Source organism: Pipistrellus hanaki (genome assembly GCF_964339955.1).
Source record: "Pipistrellus hanaki genome assembly, chromosome: 9".
NCBI lineage: Eukaryota > Metazoa > Chordata > Mammalia > Chiroptera > Vespertilionidae > Pipistrellus > Pipistrellus hanaki.
In genome coordinates this window covers 33,193,514-33,206,616 of record NC_140511.1, presented here as the reverse complement: position 1 = coordinate 33,206,616, position 13,103 = coordinate 33,193,514, and the positions used below count along the sequence as shown (strand labels likewise).

Below are 13,103 nucleotides of genomic sequence, written 5' to 3'. Positions count from 1 at the left end.
TTGTTTCATGCTAGTTGGGACTTAAAGCAAATTAAACTTCAGAATAGATAATTGTTTTTTTTGCCTGAATTAAGTTTAGAAATCTTGCTTAAAATATACAAAGTGCACTGAGTTGATAATATTGCATTGTTTTCCTGTTGTAATTCAGTTTTCTTAGTGATGACAACATAAATCTTCTGAGATACTAGTATTCAATATCAAGTGCTTGTTTAGAGTCCAGAACACTTCTTTAAAAATCAAAGGCTTGTTAATAATGCAATGAGAGGAACAGGAAAGCTTGTGTTCTCTCTCTTTTTGGTGGAATCTTAAATGCCTTCACATAAGCATACAACTCTTACCTCCCTTTAACTCTGTATCACTAACTAATCTGTACTTGGAAATATGCATCATGTCTGTGGTGTTTATGGTAAGAATAAGAACTAAATTAAATATCAAATCTATTAACACCCATCTTTAGTGAATGAAAAGATAAGAATAGAATGAGATTTTAGAATAAAAAATAATCATCTTTGTTTTGTCACATGCTATAAAAACAAACAATGCAAAATGATACATATTTCAAATGTTCAGGTAAATGCTTAATTTCAAAAACCTTTTAAAGATTTATCATTATGATCAAAGCTTCTTATATATAAGACTTATTAATTTATCTCAATCTAATTTTAATTTTAATAATAAAGTAAAAAATTTAATCTGAATGGCATGGAGATGAATATTCTATTAGGAAGCATTCAAGATTTTTGTTTAAAATACTCTTATTAAGCTACCAATATGCAAAACTCAAAACTCTGAAACTATTACCAACTCAGAAGCCAAATATCTTTAAGTCTTCTTAAATTGAGTTCATAGTAAGGATCAACATCTTTTCCTCATATGTAATGATTAGCTTTTCAGCTTCTGCACTTGCTCCCACTGTATTTGAGATATATATATATATATACTTTTTTAAAAACATTTTTAATAGTCTCACTTGTACACAGCAAGCCTAATGTTAAAGTATGGGGAAAATTATGATGAAAATAGTACAAAAGCCAAAATAAACAAAAACAGAAAAAGAAAACATAATTAAATGTACTTCAACATATTCTATTCACAAATAGATGGCTATGGATATTTCTCATCACAGGACATAGAACAATTCTTACAGGCTGAAATTAGTTAAACTTATTCTCCTATAGCAGCAGTTTATTTGCCTTCACATATGAGCTCAAAATAATTCCAAGCAAAAACTTTATCTTGTCATTGTTAGAATTAATGATATATGGTATCCAGACAAAATAATTTCAGAATTAAGTTTTGAAATGTTATATTAATTTTCATTAGCCTTTTGTAAAAATTTTTCATCTATTGAGAAAGACAATGTCTCAGCTTTAACTTAGAAAAACTACTCCCCCCCCCCCCCCAAATTGTGAAGCAAGCTGAAATTGCTTAAACAGCCATTCTATTTCTACTACCCTTTCCTAAAGTAATTTATAATGAACAAAAAATAAGCACATAAGTTTTGGAAGATTAAAAATCCCAAAACTAGAACTAATTAGAATATTAAGAAACTCTTTTCTTTAATCTAAATTAGCTGTCTACAGTTCACTTAGCTAAATCTAAAATATTTATTGACTCTAAAGTAGGTTATAATTTTTAGAAACTACTACTCCCAGATCTCAAGATTTAGCAAATTTAAACTTGCCTCCAGAAACCACTAGTTTTTAACTAAGTTATGGCTCACAAAATGAGTCTAAAAATCTAGTGTTTTAGTGTTTCACTACTCCTGCTGTTCCCTGACCAATATTTTGAACCAGAAATGACCCAGTCTAGAAGTAAAGAAAATGCCATTCAACAAGTATTTATAAAGTACTTATTATAAATCAGATATTGGGGGTAGAGCCCTGAAAAATATTTGAAAACATCTACCTTCATATAGATTATATTCTATTACACAAAAGGGAGCCTTAAGAAATAATTATAAAAAACACAAAACATAAAAGTTCTTAAAACTCAAATTATTAAAACAAAGATGCAAAAAGTCTAATTCATATGTCATAAAAACTCACTATGTTCTTTATCTTTGATATGAGAGAGACAATCAATTCAGATTTTACATATGAGCCACATATAAATTTTAAAGTAAGTTTGCCATTCTCTATAGTTCCCAAGACCAGCAGTCGCCAACTGATGGTCCTAGGGCCACTGGTGGTCCATCAGGTATTAAAGTTTAGCAACCGCTGCCCTAGATAGTGCCCTTTCTCAGAATATCTCCTTTCCCTCCCAAATATCTTTTGAGTGTTTATAAAATAATCCTTACACATATACTAACAAATAGAAGCACCAAAATTTACCAAAGGAAATGATTTGAAAGCATACTAAATATCTAAGCAAAATTGCTTAAAAACTGACATAGACTAGGCTCACCCCTTTAAAGATGCCATGGTCATGGTCATGATATAGTCATCAAAGATAAATATTCCTGTTGGTACTAGGAGGAAAATCTTGGAATACCAAAATCTTATAGGTCTGAATTAAATCAATATTTTAAATATAAGTACCAGTAGTATATATAGTTTGTCATGACACTTCCCATCAGAACATAGTTCATTCATTGCCTGATAACACCATCTGAGTTTTATTTGAACTTTATCATACACTTACACAAGATGAGTTTTTCCCCCCCTCCAAATAATTATTTTTTCTATACCAAAAGTAAAATGACTATTACACATTTTCTGATTATGGAATAGAAAGTCAACAATGAGTAATAATTTAATTGAACATCAATTCTAAAATTACATTTATAATTAAACATGTCTGCAAAGGGCAAATACTTCACTGCCATTTTATTATTTTTTTAAGTTCTCATGTATCAAGTATAATCAAAGCTATGCAAATAAATAAAATACCACAGAATAGGAATAGGGAGGGAAGATGCCTGTACAATATATAGAGTTCATTAATGCTTACCTCCCCATGTACTTGCTACCTGAGAAGTAGCTGACATAGAAAGTCCAGGTGGGTGAAAAGTTGGTTGTTGCAAATCAAGCAAATCATTTGGTAGCTTTGATGAGCTAGGAAGATATTTTGAAAAGATGATTAGATAAACTTTGCCACTTAGTCATTCCCTTTTCCCAAGTAAATAAAAACATTACAAACAAAACTGAGAGAAAGTCTCAAAATGTAAATCTCAGGAGGAATAGTTTCAGTAAGATAACAATGGCATATCCTTCACACAACAGCATATTTCTAAGGCCTAGAAAAATATTCAAGTAACCATATCTTTACTTTGCAGAGAATTCAAGTAATAATTACCCTTCAGGAAAAGATCAGTAACTTCCCCAGTAAAGTACTGATTTCCTTATTGAAATGAATCTAAATGACATGATTCAAAATATGAAATATCATGGCAATTTTAATTTTTTTAAAGTTGTTTTCTTTCTTTTAATCTTCAAAGAATTTCAATTGCATTTGCAATATCAATACACCTACACAAAGTAAAATATCTATTAATGTCACCTCTACTGCTTCATACTCCAAACATGTCAATAATTCAGGGGGAAATTATACATGCAACCAGCTATAAATTTATAACAGCCATCCATTACACAACTCCAGAGGGAAATGCTTATATATTTTTTTACCACAAGACTTTTATGTAATTAAGGAATAACTCAAAAAACAATCCTAGAATTTCCATGCATGAACTGAAGCATTAGCGTACCACAGCTTAGATCACTTGTAATTTACACTTAAAACTGTTTTAAAGAAATGTCTTTTAGATACAAAAAAAAGTCTTATACATTGGTTAAGTACAAGTACAAATACATTTAGAATATACAATAAGCATTCTATAACAGGCTGTAAGATTTGCACTTAATTACTATAAAAAAGGTGAAAACTTCTGGGTAGATTAAGTAAAATAAAACAAAGTCAAATTAGATGAAAAAAATATTTTTTCATCCTCAAACATTCAACATTCTTTCCCATTCATTTCCCCTAAAACAAACTTCTTTTCAAGGTCCCCAAGTGGAAAATGTAATAATGGGTTCAATGTCATTTTGTTGGGGACTAAGGAAAGTGGCATATAAAAAGAAAGCAAAAAAGAAAGCTGAAAGAAAAACACATAACTAAATTCACTAAACAACTGAAACTTTAGGGAGCTAAACACTGTGTGCTAAATTTAGGAGCCTGCTGAAAATGAAAATTCTATGGTTTTCCCCCCACACCAGAAACTCAGGGTGGAAGACATCTGTGGTTTAATTAACCCTCCAGGTGATTCTGATGCTTACTTAATATTGAGAAACTCTGACCTACACTATACATTACCTTCTTTAGAAACTGAGGTTAAAAAAAAAAAAAAAAAAGATTAAGAAATTAACAGAGCCAGGATTCAAACCGCAATCTGACTTCCACACTTGTACTTTAAACCACTATGAAGTAAAAGACAGAACAGATTTGAAAAAGCTAATTATTTTAATTTGCCTAGAAATATTAAGTAGCTTAAATTAAGTAACAAGATTATTGATGTTGATCTGTTAGGCTTCAGTAGGCAACTAGACTATTACTGTGCTCTAGACTACTGACTGAGTTTAACACCAAGGAATGGACATGAAAAAGACATTTAATACCCAATGAAAGGATATTTTGAAATACATGTCTCTCTCTCTCTCTTTCTCTCTCTCTTTCACACACACACACACACCTCCAGCAGTTATAAGGGGTCTTGAACCATTAGACACCTCATAAATGTGTTTATAAGCAATGACATGTTTGCCAAGAGATAATCTACTCTATTTCAATTATAAACTAGAGGCCTGGGACATGAAATTCATGCACTCACAGAGGGGAAGGGGTCCCTTAAGGCCGGCCTGTACTCTATCACAGCCCGAGAGCCCAGGATCAGGCCTAAACTGGCAGTGGACATCCCTCTCGAAACCTGGGACCACTGGCTCCTAATTACTCACCTGCCTGCCTGCCTGATGGCCCCAACCCCTCTACCTGCCTGCCTGCCTAATTGCCCTGCCTCTGCCTGCTGGCCTGGTTGCCCCCAACTGCCTCCCCTGCTGGCCTGCTCTTGCCCCCAACTGCCCTCCCATGCCAGTCTGGTTGCCCCCAACTGCCCTGCCCTGCCAGCCTGATCTTGCCCCTAACTTGCCCTCCCGTGCCAGCTTGATCACCCCTAACTGCCTCTGTCCCCATCACTATGGTTTTTCTGGAAGGAAGTTGGCCATCAGTCAATCTGGTCTAATTAGCATATTACCCTTTTATTAGTATAGACAGATTATAGAAAATAGGATTGCTTAGATTGGGGAGGGGGTGGGGCTTTTTCAGCAGGAGGAGATGCTCTTGGCAGACAAAAATACATAATCCCTCTATCTGGACTGATAGCCAACCATATGCACTATATTGCCAAACTGGTCATTAAAAAATTGAACTGCTTTCTTACACCTTACCCCAAACAGCGGTTGCTCTTAAAACCCCTTCTCAGCCATCACGTAAGATTAGGTTCTGACTGGTTGGTTTCTATGCCAGTCAGCATCAAAAGCTCTGTCTTCTAAGCAGCCACTGGCTCCTGACATTCACCCAGATTTGGTTCTGATTGGTCAGTTTCTATGCCAGTTAGCATCTCCAGGCCTGATCAGAGAGGAGGGGCTAATCAGCAGCCCTCGTGTGGAGGCCCAGAGAGAGAGGCTCAGCTACTGGCCAGGCCCCAGAGAAAGAGAGAGGCAAAGGCTGATCAACAGCTGCCACAGAGGCTACGGATCAGACCCTGCTTCTTTCTCCAGGCCTCTCTTCCGGCCTGATCTGCAGTCCCCTCAGGAGTCAGTGCGGGGTCGCCATGGCAACCCAGCACTGACTGTAGGACTGACTTCTAGTTGGTTGATCCTTAAGTCATTTTGAACATTATAGACCCTGGGTTTTTATGTTAGGATTATACCTATCCAACCACTTATCAGTACCTCCTTTGTATGAATTTTTTATTACAAATGATAAAACAAATTAAACTTAAAAAGTTATACAAAACTTCTATTAGAAGTCTTTAAATCTAAGTATCAATAGAAATCTTTAACCTCTCCACTTACCTGTTAGATGAACTAGGGGTAGAAAACAGGTCAATGGCTGGTACAGTCATTATACCCCCTGCTGAGGTGGACACAGGAGAGGCTGCAGTTGTTAAAGAGGTATGAGGTTTCTTTGCAAGTTCTTTTAGGCGCTGTTCCTATCGAGAAAGGAAGCTACCATAAGGATTCTAGAAGCAGATTTGTTTATAAGTTCTCTAAACAAAAGTATTTTCTATTTTGTTCTGATAGCAGAAAGGTATTCTCTGTTTATCAGTCATCCAATTTTAGGACCAAAAATTAGATTAAGTACTGAGTTTTATCTCATTTGAACAACTATACATTAAATACTATTAGTCTCTATAGAAGTCCTAATTATTTTATGAACACCCGTATTTGTTTTTCCAAATAAAAAGAATGCACACACCTACCTTTAAAGCTTTTAAACGAGCCTGTTCTTCCTCTAATGCTGCTTGCTTTTCCCTTTCATCCACTTTGGTAAGAGACAAGCCAGTACTTGCCAGGGAAGAGACTGCATTAGAAAGTGTTGTTGCCCTAGAATAATTGGACAAAGGTAATTTGGCTTTTTGCCAAACATTTCACTTTATAACCTGGTTATGAAATGATCTGGCAACCAATAGGCACATAATTATGAACTACTGAAGTCAAAACCAGTACTTCATATGAAATATTCTACCCAGTAACCTAGAGAATTATTAGCAGTTACATGATTTACACACACATTCACACTTTTTGTTGTTATTGTTAATCCTCACCAAAGGATATTTTTTCCCCACTGATTTTTAGAGAAAGTGGGATGGAGGGAGGGTAGAGAAAAGATAGAGAGATAGAGAGGGCAGGCAGAGAGAAACAATGTGAGACACACACATGCCCTGACCTAGGCCAGGAATGGAACCTGCAACCAGACACAAGTCATTGACTGGGAATAGAACCTGCAATCCTTTGGTGCATGGGCTGATGCTCTAACCACTGAGCAGACTGGCTAAGGCCACATATTCACTCTTTTTAAAGTAAGAGTTCGATTTTATAAAGGATTCTCAATAAAGGTGAGAGACATTGCAGACTGATGAAAATATAGTGTTCCAAGCTCCAAGGAAGGGAACCTATATAATTAGGAAAAAGCTCACACACTCTCAAGAAAACCCAGATGAGTAAAAAAATTCTGAGTTTCTCACAAGAAATGACTCCAATAATTTACAGCCTGGGTTTTTTCAGTGCTACTACAGGAACAGTAAAACATGAATACCCAAAGATGTCGTTGGTCCGATGGACAACAGTAAAACATGAATACCCAAAGATGTCGTTGGTCCAGAGGACCACAGGATACCTCAGAGGAAGGTCAATTTCATTCCAGTCACTGGTCCATCGGCACTTACTTTATCTGCTACCCTTTTAAATTAGAATTTCCTTTTCACGCATATTAGTCATGCACAATGCATCATCTCTCACTAGCAGATTCATAGTAAGCTGCTTCCTTTCCCTTATATCAAAACTTTACCAGTATCATAAACCCCAACATTAAATTCCCAAATGTTAATTCTAAGTAAAATAAACCCATGTAGCAAAGAATGCTAACCTGAAGAACTACTCTTCAGTAATGACCATTATTCATTTTCATTTTATCACATACCAAGCATCATTATCTCTACTCTAAAGGATATAAGTGGCAAAAATATTCAAATTTTATGTAAAATTAATTTAATAAAGGAGTAAGTAATATACTTGTCACAGAAATGCAAGAAACCCAACAATTTTTTTCTAATCCTCACCTGAGGATATGTTTTTATTGATTTTTTTTTTTTAAAGACAGAAATATCAATGTAAGAGAGAAACATCAATCGGTTGCCTTTCATACACATCCTGACCAGGGATCAAACCTGCAACCTAGGTATGTGCTCTGACCAAGAATCAAACTCTCAATCTTTTTTGGTATACTCTCCAACCAACTGAGCCACCCAGAGAAGGCAAGAAACCCAACGAATTTTCTTTATTGGCTTTATTTTTCATTACTTTCTCAAATCTCTGGGCCTTATACATCTAAAAACCTACTAGAAAATTCAAAGAGCATATTTAGAATTAAAAACTTAAAATTCAGTAACAACATTTTTCTTTTCTTTTTAAAAATTTTTTAAAATATATTTTATTGATTTTTTTACAGAGAGGAAGGGAGAGGGATAGAGACTTAGAAACGTCGATGAGAGAAACATCAATCAGCTACCTCCTGCACATTCCCTACTGGGGATGTGCCCACAACCGTGCCCTAGACCAGAATCGAACCTGGGACCCTTGAGTCCTCAGGCCGATGCTCTATCCACTGAGCCAAACTGGTTTTGGCCAATATTTTTCTTTACAAATTAAATTTTGTTGCTAAAAACAAAACAAAAAAACACCAAATTCTGAAAAAATATAAAAAATGTCTAAAAAGAAGGTTCTCATTACATTTCATACAAAATTTTTTATACTGTTAAAAAGAAATCTTTGGCCGAAACGGGTTTGGCTCAGTGGATAGAGCATCGGTCTGCAGACTGAAAGGTCCCGGGTTCGATTCCAGTCAAGGGCATTTGCCTTGGTTGCGAGCACATCCCCAGTAGGGGGTGTGCAAGAGGCAGCTGATTGATGTCTCTCATCGATGTTTCTAACTCTCTATCCCTCTCTCTTCCTCTCTGTAAAAAATCAATAAAATATATTAAAAAAAAAAAAATCTTTGTAAGAATACAGGAAAATTATTTCAATCACTACCCAACACAGAAATCATGTTACAAGGTTTTTGTGAGATGGTCTGTGTTACTTTCAATTTGATAAGTTAATTGGTCTTTGTCTTGGAACTCAGCCTAACAGACTGATTAAAATATAACATGTCAATAATCAACCCCATGAACTGACATTAGAGAAAGATGATAAAATCTGATGTCAGACATCCTAGGGTTGAGGCCCAGAGTTACTACTTGCATAGTTCACAGGGCTGTTGTGAGGTTTAATCAAATTTGTAATTATAAAACATCAAACAAATCAATGTGTTATCATCTTTAAGAGAATTCTTTACACTATGAATGCCAGAAGTCAATATCACCATGCCATAATTGCAAGAGTTTCATTGAAAGGTTGATGGAACTTGGGGACTCAACAAGGGCTGAGTCACATGTTATCACCTGCTGGAATGGCTAAAGGCATTTCTCCAAACCTACAAAGGATGACTGCTTGCTGTCAGACAGCTCTGGGGATCTTAATTTACATATTATTGCCTCCTGTTGGCCAAATACCTGAACAGTCTTAGGCTATTTCCCAATCTGACAGTGGATTCTGTACCTAACTCTACCCTTTGATGTGTATATCTCCACCTTGCCTTAGGACAAATTGTGCTAATAAAAAGCAAGGGGTCCTGACACGAGAACTTGGTTTCTTTAGTCAGGCTCCTCTGCTCCCCCATATACCTTTCAAAAGTGTGTTTCATCTCTGGACTCTTTACTAACTTATGCACAGCCCATTCTCTAGGTTTCCTGAATGCTTTTAGATGCCAGATCAAGACCACTGGTGTTATATGAACACAATTTAGACCAAGTAGTCACTATCATAACCTTAATAAATGCTAACATTTACTGAAGATCAAAAACTATTCTAAGAATTTACTACCCATTTAACCCTTCACAGCAACTCTATGTGGTTGATACTATCATTAAACCAATTTTTAAAGTTATTAAATCAACGTAAATAACTTAGAATTTGATCTGGATTCACCAACTCTTTCAGAAACATCACTCCTGCTCTTTGCCCTCTGAAAAATAGTGTACCTGCTTGCAGCTGTAGAATCTTTGATTTTCTTTCCTTCCAAGGAAGCTAAATGTTGTTCCAAAGCATCAAGAAGACTACTGGGGGCCTGAAATTATAGAAATAAGACTTTCATGATAATCAGGCCATTGATCAAAATAAATCAAGTATCATCTGACATAGGAGGGAAACATAAATAATGAACTAATTAACAATGGAGTTTTAGCTACTTATGAATGACACATTATTATTATTATTATTATGGCCTTATGTACAAAATTCATGCAAGAGGCTCGGCCCTCACAGCCCTGGCTTTGGTCTGGAAGGTCGCCCAGAAAGTTGTTTGGCTGTCCAGTATAATTAGCATATTATGTTTTTATTATTATAAACTAGAGGCCCGATGCATGAAAATCATGTAAGAGTAGGCCTTCCTTCCCCTGGTTGCCGATATAGGCTTCCTTCTGGCATCCAGGACCCGGGCTTCTCTTGCAGAGCTGGCTTCGTTGGGAAGATCATCCAGAAAGACATTTGGCCTAATGAGCAAATTATGCTTTTATTATTATAGATAAGAATGACCTAGTAAGGGATATTAATAAACATAATAAAAATATGAAAACTAAGATTATATAAACATGAAACATTTAAGAAGATCCTTAAATTATTTCATTTTTAAAATATTTAACTTATTTGAATTTTAAAGAGAACCATACTCCTAAAAGCTAGAGAGACTGTTGAGCAGGTTCCTGGTACTTAATAAGTACCTCCTGATTCATTTTTGAATAATTATTGATAAATCAAACTGAAGACTAACATCAAAGAAATAAAAATTAAAATCAAAATGTAATACAACTTCTTACTAACTAAAATGTCTTAAGTTAAATAGTCTAGCAATATCAAATGTTGGTGCATCTCCTATATAATGCTGGTAGGAAGACATCTACTTTGAAAAAATTATCTGGATTTTTTTATTATAAAGTTAAATTATATATTTATCTACCTTAATTATCCAATTCCATTCCTAATTATACACCCAAAATAAATGCAAAAATGTATCTCCTCAAGAAAGGACTTGTTCAAGAATAATTTAAGTAGCTTTATTTATAAATAGTAAAAAACTGTAAATAATCCAAAAGTTCATCAGTTGGAAAATGAATAAACACAATTGTGGTAAATATGCACCAGTAAAGAATAACTTAGTAGTACTTTCAACAGTTCTCAAAAACACTATGATGAACAAAAGAAGCCAAACACAAGAATAAATACTTGCATGATTCCATTTATACTAAGTTCAAGATGTGATAAAATTATATTATTAGAAACCTAAACAGTGGTTTGCATGGAGAGAACCAGAGATTGACTGGAAAGGCACACAAGAATTGAGGTGATAGAATTTATTTTTATCAAATGTTTACACTTATCAAACCTCATTGATATAAATATTTACCTCAATAAAAGGGAAAAAAAAGACTAGTGTTTAAACTCTCAGGCTCTATGGCAAATCTCAACTTAATATAAAGAGTTAATTACTTTCAAAAGGGCAACTTTTCGATGATTTAAGAAAAACTGTTACTAAGTGAAGCAAATGCATGTGGCATTTAATTGCCCCAAATACTGAGATATGGTTTCTGGATTACAGGAATCTAACAATATCTGGAAGAGGCATAACTAGCTAATTTCTCTAACAATGATGACTTGAAAATGATGACTTTATCCTTTATTTGCTATATATATAAAAATCTTGGCACATAGCAGATACAGTAGAAAATTAATTAAAACAAAAAATATTGTATTGTAACATTGACATCTATGTTGAATTGAGAGCACATGTGCAATTCACCCAGCCCAACAAAACCTTTGGAAAATCAGCAGGCAAAGCACTATCCCAAGAGTTATTATCAGAGATGATGAGAATGTTGATGACAGTAGTAAAAATCTAAAAAAAATCCTATAACACAACAGGCACTGGGCTAGCTACGTTGTATAAATTCACTGCTATGAGGAAGACACTACTAGTACACCTTTTACAAATAAAGAACCTGAGAAAGTGAAAATTAAGTTACTTATCCAAGAACATATATCTAATATATAGCGGGAGCCAACATAGGGTCTAAGGTATGTCCAACCTGAAAGCCTAGAAAGTAATTACTATGCTACAGAATTCTAAATTAAAACTGTGGTCATTTAAACTATAGTTAACATTTTTCTGAAAAGTTTAAGCTGAGGCTTACAAATACTAAACTATCATGTTAAGATAAATAATAACAAACTATTTCCAAAATCTCTTCTACATATATCTTGGTATCTTTTAAAGGAATCTCAAATTTCCATTCCTGAAAATAATAACCACCATCATCTTCCCTGAAGTACAAATAGCTTTGTTTTAGTTCACTTTTGAAAAATTCCTGAATCATTCAGAAATCATCCATTAAGAGGGAGGGAGGGTCAGGAAGCTGGCCCTCTAATCAATTTCAATGCCATGGATGAAGTACAGAAATATGACAGCCTGGCCTGGGTCTTATATTTTTATAACAAAAGATAAGTGAAGGTTGACAAATGGAGTAATAGATAATCTGAAACTATCAAATCAGTTTATACACATACTGATGGCCCACTGCACAAATTCATGCACATTGAATGGAAATTAATTAGAAGAAATATTTTAATATCACTATTTGCCCTTTCTCTATAATAGAAATGTCAACCAATTCATGATTGATGATGACAGATAGAAACACACACGTGATTGGTGCCAGCAAGAGCTTTATATGTACCACACATGTGCAAGTCAACTTAGCCTTTTATAGATAAGAGAACAAACTTGCTTAATTAGACCTGCTTTTTGATGTAGCTAAACTTTTTCCAGCCCAGCGAAGCATCCCAACTTCTCTTTCAGGCAATTGTCAGCAACACAGCAGTAAATATTAATCTGAAGCAGGTTATTATTGTATTTAACTGCAGCAGTGTTTGACTATATTCTGTGCAGTGAGAAAACCTGAAGTCATTTTCAAGGTCCATCATTTCTTAATTCTTTTCAGTTGGGTCAAATTTCCAAGCCTTTTAAATCTGTTTTCTATCTAATGATTAGAAAATAGGATTCCACTGAGTCTATCTACCTACTCCAGGACTTTTGTGAGGACCAAATGAGATGAGGCACTGGCGCTTCACAGACATTTGGTTACAGTTTGAAATGTTTCCACCTGTAAAACAAGTCATGTTCCTGGGCAGAAGAAACTGCAAGGAGGCTAGTCGCTAGGTGAGGAAGCTGGGTGTTGC

The 13,103-nt window shown here is 34.8% G+C and overlaps 1 protein-coding gene across 23 annotated transcripts in view; it reads right to left on the bottom strand.

Moving 5' to 3' along the window:
• The window catches only part of PICALM (phosphatidylinositol binding clathrin assembly protein), a 95,848-nt gene that overhangs the window by 30,736 nt on the left and 52,009 nt on the right, over positions 1–13,103 (bottom strand). For all 23 annotated transcript variants that reach the window (XM_084895192.1, XM_084895208.1, XM_084895200.1 and 20 more), the window contains exons 9-12: positions 9,854–9,939; positions 6,476–6,599; positions 6,069–6,205; positions 2,953–3,056 (exon numbers count right to left, since the gene is read on the bottom strand). In XM_084895192.1, coding sequence (XP_084751318.1) covers positions 2,953–3,056; positions 6,069–6,205; positions 6,476–6,599; positions 9,854–9,939 — 451 coding nt within the window. The remainder of the gene's footprint in view (positions 1–2,952; positions 3,057–6,068; positions 6,206–6,475; positions 6,600–9,853; positions 9,940–13,103) is intronic.